This window comes from Anas platyrhynchos, chromosome 6 (assembly GCF_047663525.1).
Source record: "Anas platyrhynchos isolate ZD024472 breed Pekin duck chromosome 6, IASCAAS_PekinDuck_T2T, whole genome shotgun sequence".
In the NCBI taxonomy this organism is placed as follows: Eukaryota; Metazoa; Chordata; class Aves; order Anseriformes; family Anatidae; genus Anas; species Anas platyrhynchos.
This window is the reverse complement of record NC_092592.1, coordinates 21,292,490-21,317,377: the sequence shown is the minus strand read 5'-3', so window position 1 is coordinate 21,317,377 and position 24,888 is coordinate 21,292,490. Positions and strand designations below refer to the sequence as shown.

General features: G+C 47.8%; 1 protein-coding gene and 1 long non-coding RNA gene across 3 annotated transcripts; one reads left to right on the top strand and one right to left on the bottom strand.

The window, feature by feature from the left end:
- Positions 1 to 2,215: 2,215 nt before the first annotated feature.
- LOC113844054 (uncharacterized) lies at positions 2,216 to 10,231 on the bottom strand. The gene is made up of 4 exons (XR_003498185.3): positions 9,933 to 10,231; positions 9,585 to 9,692; positions 8,010 to 8,088; positions 2,216 to 7,707 (listed from the first exon to the last, which is right to left on the bottom strand). It is a non-coding gene; the product is annotated as an uncharacterized lncRNA (long non-coding RNA).
- A 1,367-nt stretch (positions 10,232 to 11,598) lies between these two features.
- Positions 11,599 to 24,191, top strand: WNT8B (Wnt family member 8B). 2 transcript variants are annotated; one of them, XM_072039545.1, is made up of 6 exons: positions 11,599 to 11,774; positions 18,033 to 18,066; positions 18,906 to 19,044; positions 20,059 to 20,184; positions 21,658 to 21,800; positions 22,232 to 24,191. In XM_072039545.1, the coding sequence occupies exons 1-6, from the start codon at positions 11,677 to 11,679 to the stop codon at positions 22,787 to 22,789; spliced, it is 1,098 nt and encodes a 365-aa protein (XP_071895646.1). In that variant the 5' UTR covers positions 11,599 to 11,676; the 3' UTR covers positions 22,790 to 24,191. The 2 variants fall into 2 exon arrangements, with proteins under 2 accessions (XP_071895646.1, XP_071895645.1); XM_072039544.1 differs by having other exon boundaries at positions 18,906 to 19,089.
- The last annotated feature ends 697 nt before the right edge of the window (positions 24,192 to 24,888 follow it).

Below are 24,888 nucleotides of genomic sequence, written 5' to 3'. Positions count from 1 at the left end.
TATAGGGCCAGAGAAACAAAGTCACTCTTTTCCCCAGGGACAGGATATTACAGACTTTCAGAAACACAAGCTGTAGACCCTCAGGATTGCTTCTGATTCCTAATCCCATACCCTAAAATCTTTTCCTCTCTCACCAGAGCATACCTAATCCCAGAAAACAGCTGGAAGCTAGGGAGAATTGCAAAAGATAACTCTCTCCTCAGAGAAATTATATTTTCTGTCCTGAGAGCAGACCGTGCTTTGTTATGCTCCCCTTCCCCTACACAGTACCAGTCATAATAGGTAGTTTCCAAATACATCTTCTTCCCCTTTTATCTAGCAGCTGTTTTACAGTACTTAAACAGCTGCCTAACCCACAGACACAACTTCTGACGTTCAGTCTCTAGTTGTACACTAAGAGTTTTGCTGTAGCCTATCATCTCCCTAGCATGTCACATCAGCAACAGCCTATATGGTCTTATTCTCAACCCTCTTCCTCCCCCCTCCAGGCTTTTGAAGGCTCCTGTCCCAGCAGGCTCCTTTTATAGCAGAGCTCCACTGTTCAGCTGTCCTTCATCCCCACACCTGGAAGGGGGAAGGAGACACAGCTGAGGGTCTGCTTGCCTCCACGTAAGGGCTCAGTCTGCCTTTCCTCAGCAGAGAAGTTACAAACTGGTGCTCATTTCAGTATGAGCTATCCAAAAGGCACAGATGAGACCTAACAATGCCCCCCCCCCCCCCCCCCCGCCCCCAAATTATTAACATATCTGGGTGAACGTAAGAGAATGAATCATCATTTTAGCCCTGAATAGAAGACATCCAGCCCTAGGTTTACATAAGCTGAAGGTGATTTTAGAAGTCCTGACAAAAATACTGTGAAGGGATCAGTTTTCATAGAGCAGGGACACCGTTATTATTATTATTATTATTATTATTATTATTATTATTATTATTATTATTATTATTATTATTATTATTATTATTCCTCCTGGAAATCAGGATTAGAGAGGTTTTTTGATTTTATTTTTTTCCTTAGGAGTTCTGCTCTTGGAAACTCAATTGTGGTCACTAGCACCTTGGAAATTTTGGCTTTTTTCCACTCAAGATAACCCAGCAGAAGGGAAGGGAGAACAGCTCCAAGCTCCACTCCACTTCAAACAGTTCACTGTTTAGTTGTTATTACAAATGGCATGTTTGAGGCCACCTTCTCCCCATTATTATAGGGTTTACCACATTTTCAGTGTGTGCCTTGACTCAGCTTGTATGAAGCCTCTGCAACGTCTGGTGGTGGTCTAGACCAGAAGCAGCACACGGAGGACACACTGGGGCTGATGTCACGAGAGGACATGGCAGTGGGGATGGTTCCTGTTTTGTTGGGACATTGCTGGAGCTTTCTTGCAACATGTAGGGTCTTACTCCTTCAGTGCATGGGGAAGACAGCGGGCTTGGTAGGACTCCTCAGAGCTCTCCCCTTCTACATCATCAGTGCAACTGCTCAGGGTCAGTATGTCCAGAAATGATTGCAAACTGCTCTTCCTTTGGCCAGACATTTGATAGAGTGCCACAATATATATTTATTAAGGGAGTGGAGAAATCCTAACTGGATAAAAATAGCAGGGCCTGGATTAGAAACTAACTGGCAGATGAGGAACAGAGCTTCACTGTTGCTTCAGGATGCCTGCTGTCGCCAGAAAGATTCTGTGCAGTGTTGATGTGGGTTTGCTAAACTGGGGCAGAGAGACACAGAAGACACAAAGTGGCCTGAAGAAGCACAGTGAGAAACACCAGGTATTCTAGATGACTGGCTGGTGCCTTCATCAAGAAAAGGAATACACAAATTAAATTGGTTTTCTCTGGTAGAGACTCTACACTCCAGGCAGCCCAGCAAAGCTGGACAACATCCCACTGGAGGTGAGGTGCACAGTGGGGTTCACTCTTCTGCAGTGCTAGAGGGGAAGCTTGCTCTCTTAATAACAGGAGAGCAGCACTAATGCTCCTCACGTTACTCATAGAAAAAATGACAGATGTCCCTGTTTAAAAAGTCCTTTGCCAGGCTTCTTTTACTCAAAAGGGAGTTTCTCTTATGAACTGACACCTCCTACTTCCAGTGATGTTTCTAATGAACAATGAAAAACAGGGAAGGGACTGGAGTTCCCTATCTGCACAAACCTTTTTTCTTTCCTTTTTTTTTTTTTTTTTTTTTTTTTTTTTTTTTAATTTTATCAGATGGATCAACCAGTATCCCTTGTAGCTATGTGTAATGGAGGTACCAGCTCACCCTCCAGTGTGCCCCACTCTCTGAGGAGGTGCTCTCTGCAGAGAACCACCACAACTGCTAAAAAATCATCCTCCGGGATCCAAGCCCGGGAGCTGACTCCTTCTTCCCACACAGAAGACATCTTGCAGCAGGCAGCAGAGATGGCACACACATCACGTCTGAGGTATGGTGCTGCCACTTGGAGGGCAGTCATCTCCGCCTACAGCCCAGGTGTCACACCTCCAGTCACACCAAACTCAGAAAGGGGTTTTACACACACTGACATGCACACGTGCACACACACACACACAGTTTCCTCCATCTTTTCTTATCACACATGATCTAGAGGCAATAATGCCAAGGGAGTGTTCAGGTAAATTAATTTATATGAAGACTTTGATGCTTATTATTAAGATAATGAGTGAAAGCTGCAATCAAGATAAAGGCCCCTATTTTGCCAGGTGCTCTACAAACCCTCACTGGAAGATACTCACTGTCTCCAAAAGCTTATAGTTTAAGTAGACACTTTGGCTGTGGAGGAAGACTGGGGCATGTGAAAGGGAATAATTTATCCATGGTCAAAGTCTGAGCTGGAATTAGAAGACCCTGTTTCCTGATCAGGATGTGCTCTCTCCCCTGAGCATCACCACCTACCAACCACTGATACAGTCTGTAAATAGGCATTAAAAAAAAAAAAAAAAAAAAAAAAAAAAAAAAAGCCTCACAGAAACCAGCCACACTTAATTCCTGAAGACATTTTGTTCTTTCTCTGCTTACAGAACCCAGGCGGGTAGGGCTGTTCCAGCAGCTGCATGCAAGGCTTCGGACGTAGCAAGAGCAGACAGACTCTGGCTGTAAGAATGACTCCTGTCATGTGCAATCATCTATCAGCACGCCCTGTGGTGCTAAAAAAAGAGCCCTTCACAGAGCGCACAGTGTGCATTGTCGGCTGAAATAAGAGCTGAGACAGCATCGCCATCCCCGTGTAGCAGAGGGAACTGCAGGGACCGCACGTCCCAAGCTCGTGCCTTCACTGCCACCAAAGGTTATGTATTTTTTACTCTTCGCTCGCCCTGATGACACGAGATCTGAATCATTTTGCCATATTTCTGAAAGCTGAGCAGAGGAAGGGTGGGATTTTTCCGAACAACTGCTATGAAGGCTGGCAGAAACTCTGGGAGTTAGCACGGCTTTTGTGGTGGTAACAGGTAATGACAAAGTTACATAAAGTACCTAATTCCAGAAAATACCACCTGGTGATGGATTAATGTGGTAGCAGTTGCTTTTTTTTTTTTTTTTTGCCTTCTCTCTATTGGTGTGACAGGGATGGTGTAACGAGTGCTCTGTCCTGTAAACACAGGGCTCATTCCTACTTTGCATGTATTACTGTAAAACCGGTGCAACATCACTGTTGATTTGCACTCTGAGACCAGATGCAGGTCACCAAATAAACTCTGGTGCTTGGGAAAAGCTCACTTCATGTAGGGTCCTCTTTTGCGCCTGGTAGGGTGCCATCCCAGTTCACCAAGGTCTCAGCCCCAGGCAGCCCCTGGCCAGAAGTCTCCCATTTCACAGGATGGCCTTGCACCCACCTCAGTAGGGTTCCCTGTCTCAGCACTGAAATGGTGTAGGGAGCAACCTCACTCCCCTTCCTCTCCCAGGTAGCAGGCTCCGCTCTGCTGTTTTGAGCTCAGATGCATCATACGATACATCACCTCACTGCCCAACTCTGGGCAAGTCGTTACCTGTGCCATGCTGCACTTGCCAGCCTCCACTCAACAGCTGATGTTTCATAAGTGTGCTGGGAGGCTGTATTGGACCATGTCTTTGGATGCTGCCGTGATGGAGGTCAGACACGAATGACTTTGTAAAACAGGGGTACAAGCAAGCTTGACTGCTATCAGTTGTGACAAATGAATGTAGCATGGCCAGAACAGTTTGTTGTCACGTACTGACACCCCTCAGCAGCACCTGACCAGGATGAATCCCTCTTTCCTAAGTGGGCTTCAAGATTCACACTCAGCAAAGGGTTATTGTTTCTTGCCACATTTTTCTTTCCTTCAGTCTCTGGATGTCTGCTTTTTAGGGCTTCAAGGAAAATCTGTTCATCTTCATCAGGCCTTAGCCCATGCTCTTAGCCTTATCCCTTTAGACAGGAAGAGAAATACCTCCTTCAGAAAGCATTATGCTTCAACAACACTCCTCTCTCTGGCAGCCTTCATCAGCGGGGAAAACAGGTTGACAGTATGAAAGCCAAGGGTCTTATTCCCAACAGGCAAACAGAAGTGCTGCTTTGCTATTTATGTAGCAGCCTGTTTCTTGGGACATTTAGAACAGAGGTCAAGGTTGTCCAACAACAGCGTCCACTACATTGTTCTAACAACCATCAAAAAAAGTGCCTCATACTTAGGATTTTGACAGGATCTGGATTCTGTCTTTGTCAGCAATGGTATTTGCAGAGGATTTGTAATACATGGTGCCAGTTTACCCTGCATGTCTTGAAGCTGTTTCTTCATCCCAGCTGTCTGATTCAGCCTCCAAACTCCTGATCATCACCTTTTATTGGGGCTGACTGACTATTTTGGCAGAAGAGATGATCCTGGTCAGTACAAATGGACACTGACGCTAGAGCCAGAACCTGAGCCCTAGATTTTATTAGGAAAGGATTCAGCTTTCCTTACAGCTCAGAGAGTCACAACACCCCATAGGCTGGTCTGATGCTCATTGCTGAAGTGCAGCCACTCCCAAGGTGGAAATGAGCAACACAATGAAAGCCAAGAGAAGATTTTGGCCAAAGACAGAGCAAGAAAGATCCAGTGTTTTAATGCATGAGCACTGAATGCATAAGATCTCTCGTGCAAACAGCCAGGACCCCCACTCAACAAGTTTGAGGCAACTCAGAGAGGTCTGTATGCCTTCTCAGCCTTCCCGCCTCCTATAATCTATCGCAAGCTTTTTGACATTTGATGCTCATCAGAAAGCCTCATCGCCTGCAGCTCAGGACTCTCAGCTTGCCTTTCATTTGCAAGAACAGCATGTTCCCAGCCCTGCCGATTCCAGAGGAAACAAGCCCCAAGAGTACCTTAAAGGCTTGGACACAAATAGCTCTCACTGTGTATTATTCTCAAGCCGGTCTCATGATTTTGCAGGCCTGACTCATCGCGGGTAAATGCCGAGGGTTAGTCATGTTAGTCATCCGTAGGCAAAGAGAAAAAGACCTCGCTGGGCTCGTGCCAGCACAGTATTTACTACTGTTTTAGGGCAAACAGCTGAGCCAGGACTGCGGGCCCCTGACCTAGGGGGTCTTCCTAGGATCTATCAGGGGGCACGAGTGTGAAAACATGGTTCCTGATCTCATGTACAGAGCATCCATCTCCCTCTTGAGGGTCAGTGAGCACCTGGCTCTTCCCGAGGTGTCGGTAGAGGACTCAGCAGCAGCCACTGAGCTGCCCAGGGATGAGTGCCATGAGACACGTGTGGTGGCCACAGACAGCACGTGTCAGGCTGCTGCCAGCCCTCCGCACGTCTCTGCTCCTCTGCTGTGACGTCTCTCAGTTTTTCATGGGTTTTACCCCTGCTGGGGGCTCCAGGTGCTGTGGCCTGGAGGAGAGGGGAGGTTTTTTATGCCAGGATCCCCTGCAAAGCCTGGACACGGTGCAGTGCGGTGAGGTGGGAGCACCATCTGCCGGCTGCCGAGCAGAGGCCTGCAGCCATGCGGGGCGACACATGCCTCTGCACGCTCATTAGGCCGCATGGCAAATTAGTGAAGGAAAAGATCACAGGATCATGTAAAACCCGCAGATAAAGCTCCTCCTGCCCGTGTTACAAAAGGGACTCCAAGCCAATCAGTCTCGGCACCAGAGACAAGCAAAATCGCTCCAGCACAGGCTGGCCAGCTGTAAGCCGGCCGGGGCTATTTGCAGCTCCTGCCGAGCTCGCTGATGGGTTCAGCTAAAAAAGATCAAAGCATGCCACGGGGCAGATTTCTTAATGAAAGGGCTTGATTTTGCTCAGTTAGAAATGGGGTTTTGTTTCCAAATATTGCTGATAGTAATAATATTGAGGGGAGCACAGGGAGCCTGGAGAGGAAACAAAATGCATGCCTGTGGTGCAAGAGGAACCTATTTCAGCAGCTCCCATGCAGAGTTTTCTCGGGTTCCTCAGGCCTGCCAAAGACACCCATTAGCCATTATTTACACTGCTCTGCTGGGCCACCTTCCTGCTTTTCCTGCTTCATCCTCTTGTCCACTCCCGACCTCTCGAATCCAAAGACCTTTCCCCTCCAGCTACTAGCCTTAAGGCCACTACAGCAGGGTATCTTTGACTCCCTGTGACTCAGTCTGTGGTGGCCCACACAAGCCTCTCTGAAAGATGGTGGCTGTGTCCAGGCAAGCAGCAGCACGTGTGCTCCTGGTCTCACAGGGAGAGCCAAATTTTCTTTTGAGGTGTGTGGGGACAGGAGCAAGGTGCGGCTGGCAGGCAGCTGGGGCATGGTGCTCGAGCTGGGAGCTGGCATGGTCCCTCTCACGTCCAGGGTGATCTTGTCTCCTGCCAGCTGGTGAGGGCTGCCCAGGGAGGTGGTGCAGTCACCATCCCTGGAAGTCTTCAAAAGACGTTTAGATGTAGAGCTTAGGGATATGGTTTAGTGGGGACTGTTAGTGTTAGGTTAGAGGTTGGACTCGATGATCTTGAGGTCTCTTCCAACCTAGAAATTCTGTGATTCTGTGATTCTGTGAATGTGCTTTTACTCACTCAGTCCTGCTCTTCCTAATTACACCTTTGTGGAGTACTGCACATAATTCCCCTCCCATCCTGACTGTCCTGCTTCTCCAAGCTGATGCTGCTGGTCCTTCGATGGGACAGCATCCTCTCTTCCCCCCTCAAATGCACACACAGAGTTTCCTGTGATTCTCAAGAGGTGGTTCATCCACACGTACACACCCCTCAGCACTTCTGTCCCTTTTGGTGCCCACTCAGAGCACGCTGGCAACAGATGCTCTGCACCTGCACTCGCTTTCTGGACTCTCAAAAGAGTGGGGTAAAAGTGTGAGCCCATGCAAGTTACTGTCACAGCAAGCGAAAACCATTCACAGGAAATACCCTCTACTATTATAATATGGGATAGTGGAATCATGGTAGCACAGGCTGAAGATGAACTGGAGCTTTTGAAGGGCTCTAAGCTCCCTTACTCCTGGGCACAGCCACCTTTTAAGTGTGATGGCTAAGGAGAACTTCTCCCTGGAAACCTTTGCAGTTCCCCTGAGCCAGGCTGACTTGAACACCAGACCAGGTAGATGAAGTCTGGAGCCAAGCCTGAGGCCCAGGAGACCAGATCTGTTCCTAAAGTTCTTCCTGGCCACAACATCAGCTTTGCATTCTGCACAAGGCAAAAGCATGCTAGTTGTCTTGCTGAGACTCTTCAAGAGATGCAGATGGAAAATGCTTTGTGATGTCAGAAGGAAAAGGTTTTTCTGAAACAAAAATGAGGGGGGGAAATCTGTTAGCCTAGAAACTGCCCCTTTTCTCTGGGACACTGTTGAGTCTTACTCATCAGCCTCAGATGTGGCTTTGGGTCTCCTCCCAGTCCCCAGCCTAGTCACTGCAATAGTGTCCCTTGAACTGTCCCTGCATGAACCAAAGGGAAAACCTGCAAATATGAGGCCAGGTTTAATATTGGTAAAGCACAAGCAGACCTCATGGGAGCCTCCTCAGTGTGCGTCAACCATGCAGGGAACAGCGATAGAGAGCATGAAGGTTACAAAGTCAAGCTTACAGTGAAGAGGTCATGCAGCCATTTGCGTGTTCAGGTGTGTCAATACCATCTGTAGTGGCACAATCTTAGGTTGATATGGCTAAAAAAATAAAAAAAAATAAAAAAAATAACAGGCTTCTGGGCACACCAGCACCTTTTCTGCCTTTCCAAAGCCAAAATGGTAAAAACAAACAAACAAAAATATGTATTAGCTTCTTGCATTGTGCATCCAACCCTTCTAATAAAAGGTATTAAATTTCCCCAGCTTTGTTTCTGTAATCACTTGACCACAGGAGCAGAATAGCACAGGGCAAGTTCAGCAGTGGATTGCAAGTAATATGTACACTTTTGGGGGCCTTTGTAGATGCTTTGACAAGCACAAGATACTGCTGAAGACAGATTTAAGCTGGTGCAAAAGACGAAGTTGCACTCAGTTCAGTCAAAGTCTGCTTACTGCTCTGGGAAAGCAGACCTTCCTGGGACTTCCAGCTCTTTCAGGAGTGAATTCTCTTCACTCCCTAGGCATGATCAATTTATTTATTTTGATACCTTTGATGTATCTTTTATAATAGTTATTTTTTATTCCTGATCTTTTAAATTGTTATTTTATTAAAAACAAACAAACAAACAACAACAAAAAACCTGTCCTTTTGGGAACTTTGCATTGATGCCAAGAAAATTTTGAGATATCTGTGAGCCAGACTTGGAATTTTTATCCCCACTTCTTAACCTCATTTTCACTTCTATCAGTTGTGTTGTTATCAGGGTGAAAAGCAGTAAGAGTGTTAGTGACTTTATTTTTTAGTTTTTCTGTGATTACTTTTACAAGCTCTTTAAAGACAGTTGAGATTTTCTCTGTACTCTGGAAAATAAAACATCTTATATTTATGTTTTGTTTATGTTTTTGTTTGTTTTTAAACAAAACTGTAAGCAAACCACAGGTGGTGGTAGCTCCTTTATCTCCTGTTGTCCTCAAACCCTGCCTGCCTTTCTGAAAGATGAGCAAATAGTCAAACACACATTACAGAACTCCATGCAAAGGTCAGATGGGATTTGAGTTAGACAATGGGTCAGATGGGATAATATACCAGTCTCTCTGGCTATAAAATGTATCTTAATGCTTTGTGGATCCATTTTAGAAAAATTACAGAGGCTTGGTTAGTAACAATAACAAAATTTGGTGAACATTATAAAACAATTTTGCATCCCATTTCTTTAGAGACTACCTCAAAGATTCTATTATACAGCCTTTGAGAACAGTAATTAAGTGCTTTAAAAATGTTTGGGACTGTTGTTTTTTTTTTTTCTCAGGCATTGCCTCCAGCCTCTTTGGCTTGAAGAACATGCTTGTTTACGGGAAAGTTACTATTGCATTTGATGGAAAATAGAAATTGACTGGGAAGGCTGCTGGCTCCGAAGCACCCTGGTGCTCTCAGTGTTTGTGTGAGCTTGGGGGAAAGCCTGCCTGCCTCTTGTGAAATCAGATATTAAAAACATAAATTCCCCATTTTTATTTTGTATCTGCCTACAATTATTTTTCCTCCTTTCTGCAATCCCCTTACTTAATTTGTCATGGAGTAAATAAAAATAACTCACCCCAGCAGAGCTGGTGTACATCCTTCCTTTCCAGTTGGTCAAGATGTGAATGAAGTTTTGCCCAGTTTCAAAATGCTGTTGCTGCTGGACCCATGGAATGAGAAAACCCTGGTTCAAGTGTACAGAAACAAGCCTTTGGACACTTGCAAGAAGCAGCTGAAAATTCTTCCTGCTATTGCAAACACTTGTCAAATGCAGAGCATATTTTGAAAGCTCCTAGTGGCTGTGCTATTTCTTTCTCCCCTGGCTTACCCTGGAGGAGTAGACCCATTCAGAGTCATGATTATGTCACTAAAACCATTAAATTGTGCTCAACATAGAAAAAATAATTGGGCTTATTCCCCTTACCTTTCAGTTTCTGGAGCTTTAACCTCTACTATATATGTTTTCAAGCTCTTAGCATGTATAACACCTTATTTTTTAAAATTCTTGTGGCTCCAGAAGTTGGGCTTTAATTTGTGCAAATACCACCAGCCTGGCTGTTCTAGGATGCACCTGGGAGGCACAGCTGGCCCTGGGATAAGCTGAGGGTGGCTGCATTTTCATTTCACCTGGGTGCTTGCAAACAGTTAGCCCCCTCCTGCCCCCTCCACGAAAGCACTGAGGGCAAAGGTAGTGTTTTGCCTGCACATGATGCCCTGTGCCCAGCTGGACCTGCCAAAGGGCATCTGAGAGCAAGTCCCTGCTGGCTGTGTGGATGGAGCCACTAGCCAGGGGTATTCCTCCACTTTGGGAGCCCGGCTACATCCTTGCCCTGGGCTGGTCCTTGGGTGAAATGAGTTTGATGGGTCTCATGGTTTGGTTGATCACAGCACAAAAATCAGCTGTGCAGTATGGAGAAGACGCAGCTCACACTGGGAAGAAAGCATATCGCTCAATGCCTGAAAGAGATCTGGGGTGGCTGCATGGCAGCTTTGCTAGTTTTATCACAGGCACAGAGAAGGGAAGGCAGAGAGATGCAGGGCTGGCTGGCTGGTGGTGTCCTGGATAGAGAATGACCTTCCCTATGGACCCCATAGGGCAGGGAGATGTGACCATGAGCTGGAGCAGAGGATGTTCCTAGGGCTTTGAGGCCCATCCTGTTGGCTTGGGGCTGGTTGGAGTGGCTGTGGTGTGACACCAACATGTCCCCTGTGGCCAGGAGGGATGGGCTGGGTGCCCTTGGCTTGAGATAACAGCTCACTGAGTGACCACCAACTCTCCCAAACAAAGATCCCTTTGCATGCACTTCACAGAACACACAAATGCAGAAATTGGGGGTGAGAGGGAAGGTTTAGCCAGAGGCCTTCTTCCAGGGCAGAGATGGCATACTGCAAACGGGAGGTGGGAAGAAAGGGCAGGTGTCCATGATGAGGGAGGAGCAGATGGAGTCCTAAACTGGCCCTGATCCTCCTTACTTTTCTGGGGGAGATCGAGGCAGGGACAATACTTGCATATTGCTGTCCCCATCCTTCTCCCTGACACCTCCAAAGATGGGGCACAGGTGGGCCATCCCCAAGCCCCCAGGCCAGAGCACCCAGCTGCTGGTAGTGCCTCTGTGGCAGGAGGAGGTGAGGGCACGGCGAGCAGCCCTTCCCGCTGCCTTAGCGGGGGACAGAGAGGCAGGGCAGCAGCCGTGGAGATTGAGTCTAGTGATTGCTTTAAGGGATTTGCTGTCTCTTTCTTTCTCCCTCTCTCTCTCTCTTTTTCTTTCTCTCTCTCTCCTTTTCCCCCCCTTTTCCCTCCCTCTTATCCCTTTCGTGGTGCATTTGTCTTCGAGGAACCTGGGGTGTTCTTTTCATCAGTTCAATCTCTCTCTGGCACTTGAGTCCTGATTGGCTGAAGGACTTAGGGAAAAAAAAATCTTTAATTAAGTAGATAATCTCTTCTTAGGAAGTTCTGCGGCTCCATTTCACCAACCCCCTTTAGCTCTTACTTTAGGATTGGTTACCCTTCACAGAAGTTGGGATTCAGGGGGCATGCGCCTCTTCATCACACCAGGAGCGCCGGGTGGAAAATAACTCCATCCCTTCCCTAATTTTGTTGCTTTTTTTTTTTTTTCTTTTTCTTTTCCCTGGTGGTGGTACCCAATTTTTTATTTTTATTTTTTAGGATGTCCTTTCTCCCTCTTTACTTGGATTTTATGTTTCACATGGACCCTTATCTGGGCATCTTCCTCCTCACTCCCTTCTTCCAACCCTGCTGTGCCTGGTGAGTATTGAGAGCACCTCAGCCTGTGTCGCAGGCAGGTGTCCTTCCCAGAGACCCTAAGGATATTCCTCTTCACCTTCCTAAATGTCCCCTCTTTTCCACATAGCTCTCTTCTGTACTTTAGTGAGACCAGATATTTAACTAAGTCCCAAGACAACCACTGGCAGAGACATTTGATCTAAGCAGAGAATTCCCTTTTCCCCCCCTCACCTCCCAGCATTTACTCTATGGGACAGATCCTGAGCTGGGGTAAATTGGAGCGGATGTCCCAAGAGAAGATGTGGAAGATCTAGCCCCTCACTTCCAACTGGGGAGATATCCCATTGGGACAGTCAGGGATTTCTGGTTTTCCAAAGGCTCACTGTCTGCTTGCCTCTTATCTTAACCAAATCAAATGGGGCTTCTCTTACTCTCCCCAGAGAAGACAGTCCCTGATTAAGAGCTCAGAGACAGCAGGGATAAGCTCGATACACAGGAGCATCAGTCTGATGCAGGCACAGGGTCAGGATTACATGTCTGAAATTCGTGTATTAGGGTTTCCTGGGGAGAAGCTTTTGGTGTAGAAATTGCTATGGTTTGGTTCCCAACCACCTGGGACCCATCAGAAGCGTCCCCTGGGTACAAACCTGTGGTTATCTCCTGACGACCTATTGCTCATCCTCAGAGTTGCTTTATATTATTTCCAGAAATGTTTTATAACGGTGAACAGAAAGAGATTACATTTGCATCAGTCCTTGTATCATCCCTTGTGGAGTATATCTATCCCATGCTCAGGCAGAGATGGACTCAAATGACCGAGCTCTACGTATTTTTTTCATAAGTGATTTCTACTGAGTACCCAAACTTTATTCTCCCTTTCTGTGATGTCCCGGGGAATCTGCTCAGTGGATCGCAGACTTATCTCTAACAGCAAGGAAAGCCTTTTCCCATTCAATTACTAAAATCCCTTGCCTCCCCCATAGCAGATCTCTGGAGTTGTTACTGTGGATGGAAAAAACAAAATTACAGAAAGGGAAACTCAAGACTAAGTGGGAACTCATTCTTGCTAGGGTGGGGGTGAAATCTGTGTTCTCTCAGAGGTTTTCTTCTCCCTTGTATACTTCTAATTATGATACAGTAGCAAACTCAGGCTAAATTTTACTTCTTGAGCAAGGGGAATATGTATGTTATGCAGAAAGGCAAAGCAAGGCAAAAACTCATACTGATTTTATTTTGTTCTTTTCCTTCTCCCTTTATATGTCTCTTACTTTCCCCGATATAAACAGGTTTAAAATACATTAAAAGGAAAAAAATAAATCAACGTCTGTTAGAAAAAGTTCAAAGGACAGAATTTTCAGTGCATGCAGTGGAGTGAAATACAGAAATCCCAGACATTTTCAATGGAAGTGGGATGTCTAAATGTCCTGCTTGACTTTCAGAAGGTTTTATCTAAAAGAAAAGTTTATAGCTCAAGATAGCTCTTCTTCTCTCAGCATCTTGCTCATAGGTCATAGTTTCCTGAGAGAAAGGAAAATTGTAAACTTTATTTGAAATGATCATATTACAGATCCTGTCCTTTAACTCTCACAGAGGAGGAAAAAAAAAAAAGTTAATGGGAATTGTAATAATCCTGCTTGCAATTTCTGCTGTTTATCTGATCTAAGTGCTTAAAATGCAACAAGGTATTTTTTTTTCCTTCTGGGATTTGATCACTATAATTGGGAGCAGGGCATGGGGAGGTATTTAGATCAACAATAAATGCTTTTTGTATATGTGGCCACTTTCCTTTTCTGATAGTGAATTAGATTCTGCCATATAAGCTAGGTGGAACAGTCAACATGTTTCTAGACCAGCAAAGTGCCAGGGTTGTATTTAGCAACTAAAAGGTTAATAAATATAAGAAAATCAAGAGAAATGAAATAACAAATGTAAAACCTCAAATGTTAATGAGTTACTTCCCAGTTTCTTATCCTGTAGGAATAATGTAACAACCTCTAATGCCACAACTTGGTATTATTAAAATGCTTTTTATACTTCAGATATGGGGTTGCCTCTAGTTTCTGGTGTTGCTGGTTTTCTAATAGCTTGAGGATAAAATTCAGGTCGAAAGTGAAATTGTATCCATTTTCTGCATTTAAAACAATGACAGTAAAGATCTAAATACAGCTGTATCATTTTCTAAAGAGAGAAATCTGAATCAGCAGCAGAGTAGCGTGAGTGGGTGATCAGGTATCAAACAAGTTCTTTAATGAGAGATTTGATAAGGCTCTCAGGGCATATTAAACTGAGGAGCAGGGTGCGTGTTACTGGGTAACATTGTAACTGAGTAGAAATTATCAGAGGCTTATTAGTATTTGATATGTGTAAAATATAATAGGACAGATGCTTGGCGGCATCATTTCCTATTGAACCCAACACCATGTGACAGACAACCTCTGCTATAGGTTAGCTTTGAGATAATTTTCTAATACCAGACGCAACGAAACACCACTTGTCCTAGGTTTGCTTTTTCTCAGGATGAGCAGAGTTAGCACACCCTGCCCAGTGCCGTGCGTGGGCTGTGGAGGTGGCTGTAGCACTCAGCGGGACCCCACTCCCTGCCTACTGAGGTCTGTCTGTGCTCTGCTCCCATCCGTGTAATGCTATCCTGGAGTTTGGAGGTGGAGGGAAAGAGTATTAGATAGCTAGAAAATATAAAAAACAATAAACAAATCATGTTACAGAGACAAAATCAAAGAGAGATTCATTTCTATGCTACTTGCCTTTCAGAGATGGCTCCAGCGGCATTGCCAACAGTCCACTACTTCTGGGGCATGAGTGGCTTAATTGCTTTCTGTCCTTGCTAGAGAATATATCCAGAAAAACATATGCATTTTTCTTAGCTATATCATATGGTCGAGGACAAAGTGAACAGTTTGTCTCCATTGCTACCTTTTGTTCCCTCTCAGCATAAGTAAGAAAACTTCCAGCCATACAATGGCCCACTTTTCAGCAGATAGTACCCCAATATTCAAACTGTCCCATCTCCCCTTGTCCTGAATGCACTTGCAGCTGCAAGAGTTATTTGTGTGTGTGGGGGGAGGAAGCGTACTGATCTGAAGAAATCCTTTACTCCTCTAAGTGCTACAAACCTACCCAGCAGTGTGCCTGCCTGTTGATCGGAGAGCTCAGGGAAAATGCCTTCTGTCTCCCCGACTTAATAAAAATTTTCAGAATATCCTACTGGGAAACCGCTACCGTACCATTTGCTCAGCTGCAGATGGTGAATTGGCATATCCTGAACTTGGCCTTTTTGTGAACCTTGAGGTTTATCCTGGGAGGAACAGACCCACTGCTTCAATGCAGCTATGTCAACTGATGCCTGCTAGCAGACTGGTTTTCTGTAAAACCTGAACCCGTGGATTACTGTCCTCCTCCTAAAGCCACCCTTACAACTTCTCAGATGTTCCTAGTCCAAGATGAGGCCCGCAAAGGTTTGAAACAAATGCTTCTTGCACACTGTGAATTTGCCTTTCCCTACCAAAGAAGTAGGAAGCAGTGCAGATGGGATGTCTCTCGTTTCACAAGGGCCAGATAAGAGAGGAATTGTAATTCCCTAGATCTTGCCTACATGAGGGCATTTTAGCAGAATTTTCTCACAGCTGCTACCAGGGGCTCAGATTCATACCAACGCCATCATAAACAAGCTAGTGTGGTCCCCACGGCAAAGCTCTTAAGGAAAAGGCAAAGGACAGGAGGGAAAACAGACGGAAAATAACTTGTTCATGCTGCTACCCAGTTGCGCGAGGATGGGGACCCACAGAGCTTACACAGCCTGAAAAGCCCCAGGTTCATGCCCCTGTGTGATTCAGGTCACCCGATGCTCTAATCACCCGGCTACAGATGCCGTCTCTCCAAGTCCCAGGAAATATTTAATTAGCTGTACAATGCAGAAGCGGCTCCCAGAGGAAAATTCCTCTGCAAAATAGCCATCAGCTTCATGCCGAAGCACCCACCGGGCCTGAAGAACAGCTGGGGCTGAATCCTGGGCCTGAAACAAAGGAAAGGGCCTGCTGCTCTCACACTGTGCCTTGGCCGCGGCCCCCTCCCACCTTGACCCGGGGGAGCCTTTCCCATATCTTCATCCATATGGATACATTTCCACAAAAAAAAAAAAAAAAAAAAAAAAAAAAAAGGAAAATAAAAAAGTACTTGCCAAACGAAACTTTGCAAGCTAGCTCTTTAAACCCCTGAACTGTGAGTAATAGCAACGATCGGGTTTCTTGTGGTTTTGACTGAGCTAAAGCAGCTAGCCCTCCTTAGCCCTCCTTTTTGTGGTGTACCTCTGAGATCTCCATCAGGGCAGCTCCAGCTGAGGGAACTGCTGCATGGCTGCACTTCTTCCCCCAGCTTGGGTTGGTAGTGTCTGCTTTCGCCTGCACTGCTGGGATGCTAAGGCTCTGTGAGAGCCCAGTTTCTCTTAATTTATGCTCCAGCGTTTTGCTCTGTTACTCAATGCAAGGTCTCAATCAGCTCACATCACCTCTCCAGCATCATTGTCCTCCCCTGGGGTACAGCACGCACCCATCTCCTCAGAGCCACAGCGTGCAGGCAGGACAGGCTCTCTGCAGTCACCAGAAATAGTCATGAGGGTTATTTTGCAAACCTGGAGATTTGGAACGAGCTGATCGTAGGATAAGCCTCCCTCCTCTTGCTTCATTTCTGGCTAGGGATTGTTGGGGTTGGCTGTTGTCCTTTCTGCCAGGCATAGCTGAGCTGCGTCCTCCAGATCTCTCGTGGTGGTCACAGCACCACACATGCTCTTGATACTGACAGACCACTTGCATCCAAACAGCCTTTCTTGCTGGAAAAAGAGACTATGATGGTTTCAGCGACCGTGATTTCCAGCACAATCCTGCAAATCGTTGTGCTGGTGCAGAGGAAGGAGCTCAAGGCTGCAGGGAACAGGGGAGGCCAGCGGGGATTTTTTCCAGTGGAGAAATACTCAATGAATGCTGGCCTGTGAGCAAGCCTGGCTTAACAAGCCTGCAGCCAGGCTGAGGGGTTGATGATCCTACAGCAACCTGCTGAAAGCCTTCATTCAGCTTCAGCAGCCCCCAGCTGCCACCCAGCAACACCAGCAGCTCAGGACACTCTCAGTCCCTGCTGAGGACAGTGTCACATCCCACCACTGCCCGAGGAAAGGGGGAAGCTGCTCTCAGCTCAGGCTGTGCAGTCACCCTGGCAGGCAGCAGATCTCATGGGGCACGGTGTGGCCTTTTGGGCAGGGCAGTCTCAGGTGGGAGCAATGAGAAGAGATTAAAAATGTTGTGTCACGGCAAGCAAAAACCACATGCCAAAAGAGCGTGAAATTGGTTACAAAAAACTTGTGATTCAAAAAATAAATATGAGAGATGCTTTCCTTTATTTTGCAATATCCTTAGGAAGAGAGCCCACATTTTAATTTTTTTTCCCCTCTGTAAAAGGAATAGAATTTGCTGATCTATGGAGCAAAGCAGGGGGATCATGAGGCTCACAGAACTTAAGATTTTAGGAGCCCAAAATTTAAGATTACTGAAGCAGACCTCGCATATTTTCAGTAGAAAAATTAATTTATATGAATAGTGGCAGTTTTCCATGAACAGTAGCGGAAATAAAATTTTCACAGGAATACTTACAAGCGGGCAGCTCTGGAAACTGTTCATCTCATTTTTTCACATTTCACTTGGAAAACATCAAAGTTTAATTTGGGCTAAGCAAGAGGAGAGCATGGGCTGCCAAAGCTGGCTTCACAGGAATGCAGGAGGCTGTGGGGCATGGCCCATCTCCTGGGGCTGGGTGCACGCTACACTGAGTTAAGCTGAGCAGCATTTGGTTATGGCAAAAGGCAAGGGTAGGTGAGCAGGGAAACGCTAAAAAGATGGGGGAATTGGTATGAAGGGCAGCTGTGAGAAGGAGAGCGAAAGGAAGGAGTGGTGATAGAGGACAGGGGACTGCAGCAGTGGGGAGGGAAAGGGGTGCAGACAGCAGGGCTGAGGAGTTGCTCTGGAGAGGAGGACAGAGGACAGTGCAGCCATGGGGACCAGGGGAAGAGGGGTCACTGGGGCTGTGCAGGCAGAGAGGGTCCAACCTGGAGGGGGGAGCAGGCAGGGGGAAGGAGGAGGCACCAAGAGACCAGAGGTGCCTGCAGCCAGGAGCCAGGCAGGCTGCAGGGCTGAGAGGAGAGCCCTGGGATGCCAGGCATTCCCCAGGCCCCTCCGCCGTCACCCCCTCCCTGCTGACACTGTCTCTGTCTTCCAGGTCAGTGAATAATTTCCTGATGACGGGCCCCAAGGTAAGAGAAATCCCTTTGATCTCTGTCCCTGATTCCACTAAACCCAGGGGAGGGGGTGGGGGGTGGCTCCTCCTTCCCACTCCTCTCCATCCAGCCTCAGCCAAAGCTCCCCTCACCCCAGGACTCCAGCAACAAGGCATGGGAGGGCCAGGGATACCCTCCCAAGAGCCGCAGCTTCATGGGCTGTCAGCAAAGGAGCCTGGGATCCTAAGCTGCTTGGGGTCAGAATTTGGACATAGATCTATTGACATCAGGTGAGGATTTCACCTGCCATCTATCGCTTCCCGCTTATCAAGTCAGCATCAGGACCCATGGTTATCTAGCTGGAGGGACACTCCCCTCCTCCTTGGATCCCTCTTTTAGAGGCTTATTTTTCCATAACCAGGACCAGCTGTAAAATTCACCCCCAGATTTTTGTTCCTCCTGATAAACCCATCTTTAGAAGCCATCTCCTTTCACACTGGAGAGATAAGGGTTTCCCCATTGCCAGGGCTGGCCAGCACATTGCTCCTAACATGGCTACTAGCCAACAGCTCCATTTGGCCTTCTTCCTGCAGGAGGCTCAGCCTCTGACCCAGCACAGCAGAAAATGCATTTCCTGCGGCTGCTGGCAACTGCCAGACCCCAGGGAAGCCAAACCCAGGACAGCCCTTCAGCTCAGTACATCTTGTCTCAGTAAGATGGCACACAGGTTCTTTGCAGTTGAATGCCAGCCTCCTAGGGAGTTTGGCGCTCTGCACCATACTTCTCCATCCATCGAGACCCCAAAGCAGCAGGACCCACAATATGCAGTGCCAGGGTGGTGCCATCCCCCTCCTGACCTGCTGCTCTGCCCCTAGGCCTATCTCATCTACTCCAGCAGCGTGGCGGCCGGGGCGCAGAGCGGCATCGAGGAGTGCAAGTTCCAGTTCGCCTGGGACCGCTGGAACTGCCCCGAGAGGGCACTGCAGCTCTCCAGCCACGGCGGGCTGCGCAGCGGTAAGGAAAGCATTGGACACCACTACCGGGACCCCCTTGCCACAGGTTAGAGCCCAGCAGCCCCTCCTCTCTTCCCATGTGCCTCCTTTCCTGCTCCATTCCCATCTGGGCTGTCCCTCTCCTGGGAAAGCCCAGGAGGGATCTTCCAGGAGGCCCCTTCACCCATCAGACATGTGCTGGGACTTAGCTTCAAGGCAAGGCAGCCTTGCAACTCCAGTGCTGCTTCTGGACCAGCCAAGACCCAGATGGTGCAGGAGTGCCCCACCAAGCCCCGTGTGGGCTGCTGGATACACCATGCCCAAGGGGGGCCTCTTGCCTTCAGGGCTGGGAATCAGCTTGGGCAATGAACAGAGGGGATGGGAGTGAAGTGAGCAAGACAGAGCTCTGTGGTGGCTGTGTTCTGGCCAAGGAGCAGGAGAAGGAGGAAAATCTCCCCACAGCTTCCAGGAGGCTGTGTCATCAGAGATACCTGGTGCAGAAATCCAGTGTTAGTTGGGATGGGGAGGGGGTCCCAGAACCATTCCTGTCTAGGTTATCTGCTCAGACACAGCCCCTGCTGATGTTAAATGAAAGCCAAAGGCCCAGTGACATTAGCTGATGAACACCACACAGATATTGGTGGGCAGGTATGGGTACCACACTGAGCCCCTGTCAGTGTGGGCTGGTGTCTAGCAGAAGAAAAGGCTTGAGGGAGAAGGCCCCTTCCTCCCTGGGGTGTATCAGTGAGATGAAGGGGACATTTGTGTGTCTGTACACCCTCTGGTGAGCTCCCACGACAGCCAAGTGATGAACTCATCCACACCCTTGGAAATAGCACAAGTCAGTTTGAGACTGGTAACTTTCATCTTCATGTGGTTCAAGACAAAGCTAATCTAACATATAGGGTATCCTTTCTTCCCTGTTCATTGCAAATCTCATCCATCCCAGTCTCCTGCATGGCAAGAGTCATTTCTAACACTGGTCTTGCCATGAAATCTTTAGCACATTTGCTCTCCTTGTCTTCCCACTTGACAGCAAACCGAGAAACCGCCTTTGTCCATGCCATCAGCTCCGCAGGCGTCATGTACACACTGACCCGGAACTGCAGCCTGGGGGATTTTGACAACTGTGGCTGTGATGACTCCCGCAATGGGCAGCTCGGTAAGGACAGACAAGCTGGGGTCCCCCTGTCATGCCCCAGACTGCAGGAGGAAGCTCTCCTCTCCTCCACAATTCCACCAGAATTACTGTTGGGGAATGCAGGATGGCATTTATAGGCCTCAGGAGCTTTCATCAGTGCGGCAGATACATGAGATCACAGTCAGGAGAAACACTGGCAGTGCCCAGCCTTCATCTCATCCCCATCCCTGCTGTCCCCAGCCTCTAGCTGCTGCACAGCCCTTGGTGTGGAACCCCAGGGCTTTACCACTTTGGCTCTCCCCTCAGCTCTCACACAAAACAGTGAAATTTGGGCATTTTGTTTTGAAAGGAAAAAAGTGAGATTTTTAAATTATCAAGATAAAAGCCTTTTTTTTCTTAACTGTACTGGACAGTTGGTGTGTGTCAGTTTGTGACAAACTCCACTGGAGTGTCCAGTATTGAGTAATTTGCTTTATTGGCTAATACTTTTTAAAACAGTCACAATTTCATAGGTGTCTGAGGCCTGGGATGGCCCATCTCTAGCAGAGCAAGACTTTTGGGCAACAACACAACAAATTTTATCTTCTCTGGAAAATTGAGCTAGTCATGCTACACTTCCTTTCCCCAAAACACGTCTGTTTTTCATGAAATTTTTCCATTGCGAACTTAAAAACTTGGCAGGCAAAGGAAATTTTTGGGTTTGTCCAAAACATTACGGTTCAATTCCACATGCTGCCACACTGACTCTGGGTTTCTGTTTCTGCGCTGGTTAAATGTTTCCATTCTCCCTTCGGCCCCAGCTCTTGATTTGGACTTCATCATCCACTGCAATCATCCACCTCCCGTGAGACACCACCGCCTTTCCCTGTGAGAGGGCACCCAGGCAAGGGCCAGGCCTTTCAGGGACAAGAGGCACAAGGCCATTAAACCACAACGCCCACAATGTACCACTGAGGCACACAAGGGTCAGAATATTCCAGATTTCAAACCTTCCCAGAGAATTTGGTATTTTTCTCTAGGAGGAAAAGAAGAAACCGCACAATGTGTTTCCAGGCAGCTGAGCTAAATTATCAAGCCCACACTAGGTTAGCAAAAGTACCCGCCACGTCTTGCTGTATGGTTTCAGACTGGTCTGGTTAAAGTCATGTTTAGAGGGAAGGTGATTAAAGACCCAAAGCTTCATCTATTTAAGATTTCTGATATATGATTATTAACAGCTTCTGAATCCTGTTCTGTAGAAAGCCTGGAAATCCTTGGGTTTCTCACATGTGCCTTCACTTCCTGCATGAGCCACATACTGCCCACGTCTCAGTAGAAATGGCAGAAACACAAGGGGAGGGAAACTGGGAATACCACTGGGCAAATGGCTGGCTTTGTCCCCAAGCCTCCATTCCCCATCCCACTGCTTCTGGTGATCGCCCTTTCTCATCCCTGGGGCCACAGCACGGTGAGGGGCTGGTTCCCTGGCAGTGCACATCTCATCTCCTTTCCTAGGTGGGCAAGGCTGGCTATGGGGAGGCTGCAGTGATAACGTGGGCTTCGGGGAAGCCATCTCCAAGCAGTTTGTGGATGCCCTGGAGACTGGACAAGATGCCAGAGCTGCTATGAACCTGCATAACAATGAGGCGGGTAGAAAGGTGAGCCCCCTCCCTCCCTCCAGACCTGGAAGCACATCCTTGATGTGTTCTGGTCATTCGCTATGGAGACTCACTGTTTGCGGTGGCTAAAAGCATGTGCCCAGGAGAAATAATTACCTTGCTGAGGAGAGGGGAAGGCGGGGTAGCAGTACTGACATGAGTGTTTGTTCTAACATAGCAAACCTTCTGTGATTACCCTGCTGACTCCTTCTTGCTGTCCTTTCTCCCTCTTCAAGTGGTAAAGTACTGTGGAGAAGCAAACCTGAACTTTTAACCAACCATCCCTGGGCAGGGCTATTGTACAAGGAGGGGCCATGGCAGACCCCTCCACAAGCTTGGAGACAGACCTGTCCATGAGCTGCAGCACAGAAATGACCCCCATGAGCCCTCTGGGCATTTTCCTGCATCCTCTTTCTCTCCTCATCTTGCAGGCCGTCAAAGGGACCATGAAGCGGACTTGCAAATGCCATGGCGTGTCGGGGAGCTGCACCACCCAGACCTGCTGGCTGCAGCTGCCCGAGTTTCGGGAGGTGGGCACTTACCTCAAGGAGAGGTACCACAAGGCCCTGAAGGTGGACTTGCTGCAGGGGGCAGGGAACAGCGCTGCCAGCCGGGGTGCCATTGCCGAGACCTTCAGCTCCATCTCCAAGAAGGAGCTGGTCCACTTGGAAGACTCCCCTGACTACTGCCTGGAGAACAAGACGCTGGGGCTGCTGGGCACGGAGGGGAGGGAGTGCCTGAAGAGAGGCAAGGCGCTCAGCAAGTGGGAGAAGCGGAGCTGCCGGCGGCTGTGTGGGGACTGCGGGCTAGCAGTGGAGGAGAGGCGGGCTGAGATGGTGTCCAGCTGTAACTGCAAGTTCCACTGGTGCTGTGCTGTGAGGTGCGAGCAGTGCCGCAAAAGGGTCACCAAGTACTTCTGCGTCCGCAAGGAGAAGCGGGAGCGGAGTGGGGGTGGTGGGGCCAGCCGCAAGCTCAAGAGAAAGCTCTAACTGCCCCCTGCTCCTCCACGGTCCTCTCTGCCTCTCCTCTCCTTCCCTTCCCACCTCCCCAGCAGCCCCTGGCACCATTTCCTTTGGGGTTAGCTTTGTCTCATTCCCAAGCAAGGCCTCTTCACCCAGCATCACCTCACTGGGGCTTGGACAAAGCAGAAGAACTCCCCTGGGCCTTGGCCATACAGGGCATTTCCTTCTAGTGCAGGGGCTGATGACCTCTGGGACACTCGTGTTGACAAAACCAGGTGAGATTTGGGCCCTTCAACCCAAGTTTACTCTATCCAGTGACTCTTTTTATTGCCGAAAATGCAGCTGGTCTCTGTGGCTCCTGCTCCTTTCAGCTTTTCTGTTCCCCAAGCAAGTACTGCTCACGCTGCTCTGGGCTTTTAAGCAAACAAGATCAACACTCATGAAAACATGAGGAAGCTAAGACGGCACCACTAAATGTGGGCCACTCAGAGTGGTATACCCTAAAACAGAAGAGGCTTATAGTAACAAAAAAAGAGGCCCTAAAAGAAAATGGTTACTGCTTTTTATTAAGCCCTGCACTATGAGGAAAGAGAAAAGGTATGCAACTCTTTTCCTGTAGTGAGCCAGCCTCTGTGAGGCCCACAGCATCACCTCCCATCCCTTCACAGCTCTGCTAAACTCTCCAATGCTTCACTTTGCAACTGAGACAGCAGCAGCAAAATTCAAGCTGCTGCTTGACCTGCCCATTAAACATTTGTCCTAAGAAGGGGTCACATCACTTACTTTTTTATATGCTTCCTTTTTATCTTCAAAGCCTCCAGGTCTGGCCTCCCTTTTCACCCCAGCCCTTGACTGGTGCCATAATGATGCCCTCATACTTCTCCAGTCCCTTTTCCCTCCCAAATCTCTCCCAGAGAGGAGCTGCCAGCTAAGCCCCTTCCCCAGTTCCTGGTGTACTTGCTGAGCACTCTTACCCTGTCAGCTAACTAACTAAATACTTCTTCCTAGTCTGAGAAAATGTCAGTTTCTATTTAATGGTGTTGTAAATAGGAAAGTGAAGCACTTTGAAGTTTAATTTATTGCACAGTTACTGTGATGTATACATAACATTTTTTCCTCCACGGCATATTGTATATACTCTATAGGCTAAGCAAGCAGCAGGAAGATTTGTTTGATTCATCTCTGTTCCTTGCCATGGCTGAGGTAGGCAGGGAAGAGGCTAGAAGAAGCAGGACCTGAGGAGACTTACTGCACCATCACAGTGATCTTCCTCAGGCTATGAATTTATACTTGACTTTGCTGTTTGAAGTGTCCTTTAGACAGATGAGAAGCCAGCAGAACTAAGTTACTGGCCATCAGATCTGTCTCGTAGTCAATATTTGTAAACCAATAGCCAATGCAATAAATCAGTAGCTAAGTGCTTGCAAAATGCTGTTGTGTTGGGTGTTTTGTTTGTCCAATTCCATGTGCAGATGTATGTAGTTAAAGTTCTGGAGACTACAACACAGACACTTACTCATCTGTTTAGCACAAGGACAGCTGACCAGTTCCCTCCACCTCCACCCCTACCATGATAGGAAAGGGTTTGCTCTCTTGGATGCAGCCTCAGGCAAGCTCAAACTGCAGTGCAGCTGTGAGAAGAAAAGGAGGTGAGAGGGTGCAGATAGAGGCCCAAGTGCCCATTTCAGAGGTGACACACTAAAGACACTCCACAGTCTGTATGTGTGTCTCAGTTATAAAATATCCCCTTCATCTCAGGGCTATTTTGATGGGGCTGGGAATTCAGACCTAGGGCAAGCTAAGGTCCCACCAGAGCAAGAGTATTCACATGAAGCAAGAATCTGGCAGTTCAAAAACTGAAGAAAAAAAAAATCTTGGCCTATTCTCAGGGAAAGCTGAAACACTTCTGCTCCAGACACAAGCCACCAGCTGTGTGCACAAAATTCCTATTAACACAAGGACCTTGCCCCAGGTCTCCCTTGCATCTCTGGCACCACCTCGCCCTGCTCCCCGGGGTGGGAATGCATCCTTAGGCAGGAAAGTAGAGAGCTGCAGAGAGCCTGTCACCTAGCAGAGAAAAGCTTCAGAACAGGCTAGCTTAGGGGCAACCGCAAGGCAGAGAGGAC

Bases quoted from the DNA above. Each gene is read 5' to 3' on its own strand.
- WNT8B (XM_072039544.1), top strand. From the start codon at position 11,677: ATGTCCTTTCTCCCTCTTTACTTGGATTTTATGTTTCACATGGACCCT. The intron at 11,775-18,032 runs GTGAGTATTGAG...TCTGTCTTCCAG, and splicing joins TTCCAACCCTGCTGTGCCTG to GTCAGTGAATAATTTCCTGA. The intron at 18,067-18,905 runs GTAAGAGAAATC...CTCTGCCCCTAG, and splicing joins TCCTGATGACGGGCCCCAAG to GCCTATCTCATCTACTCCAG.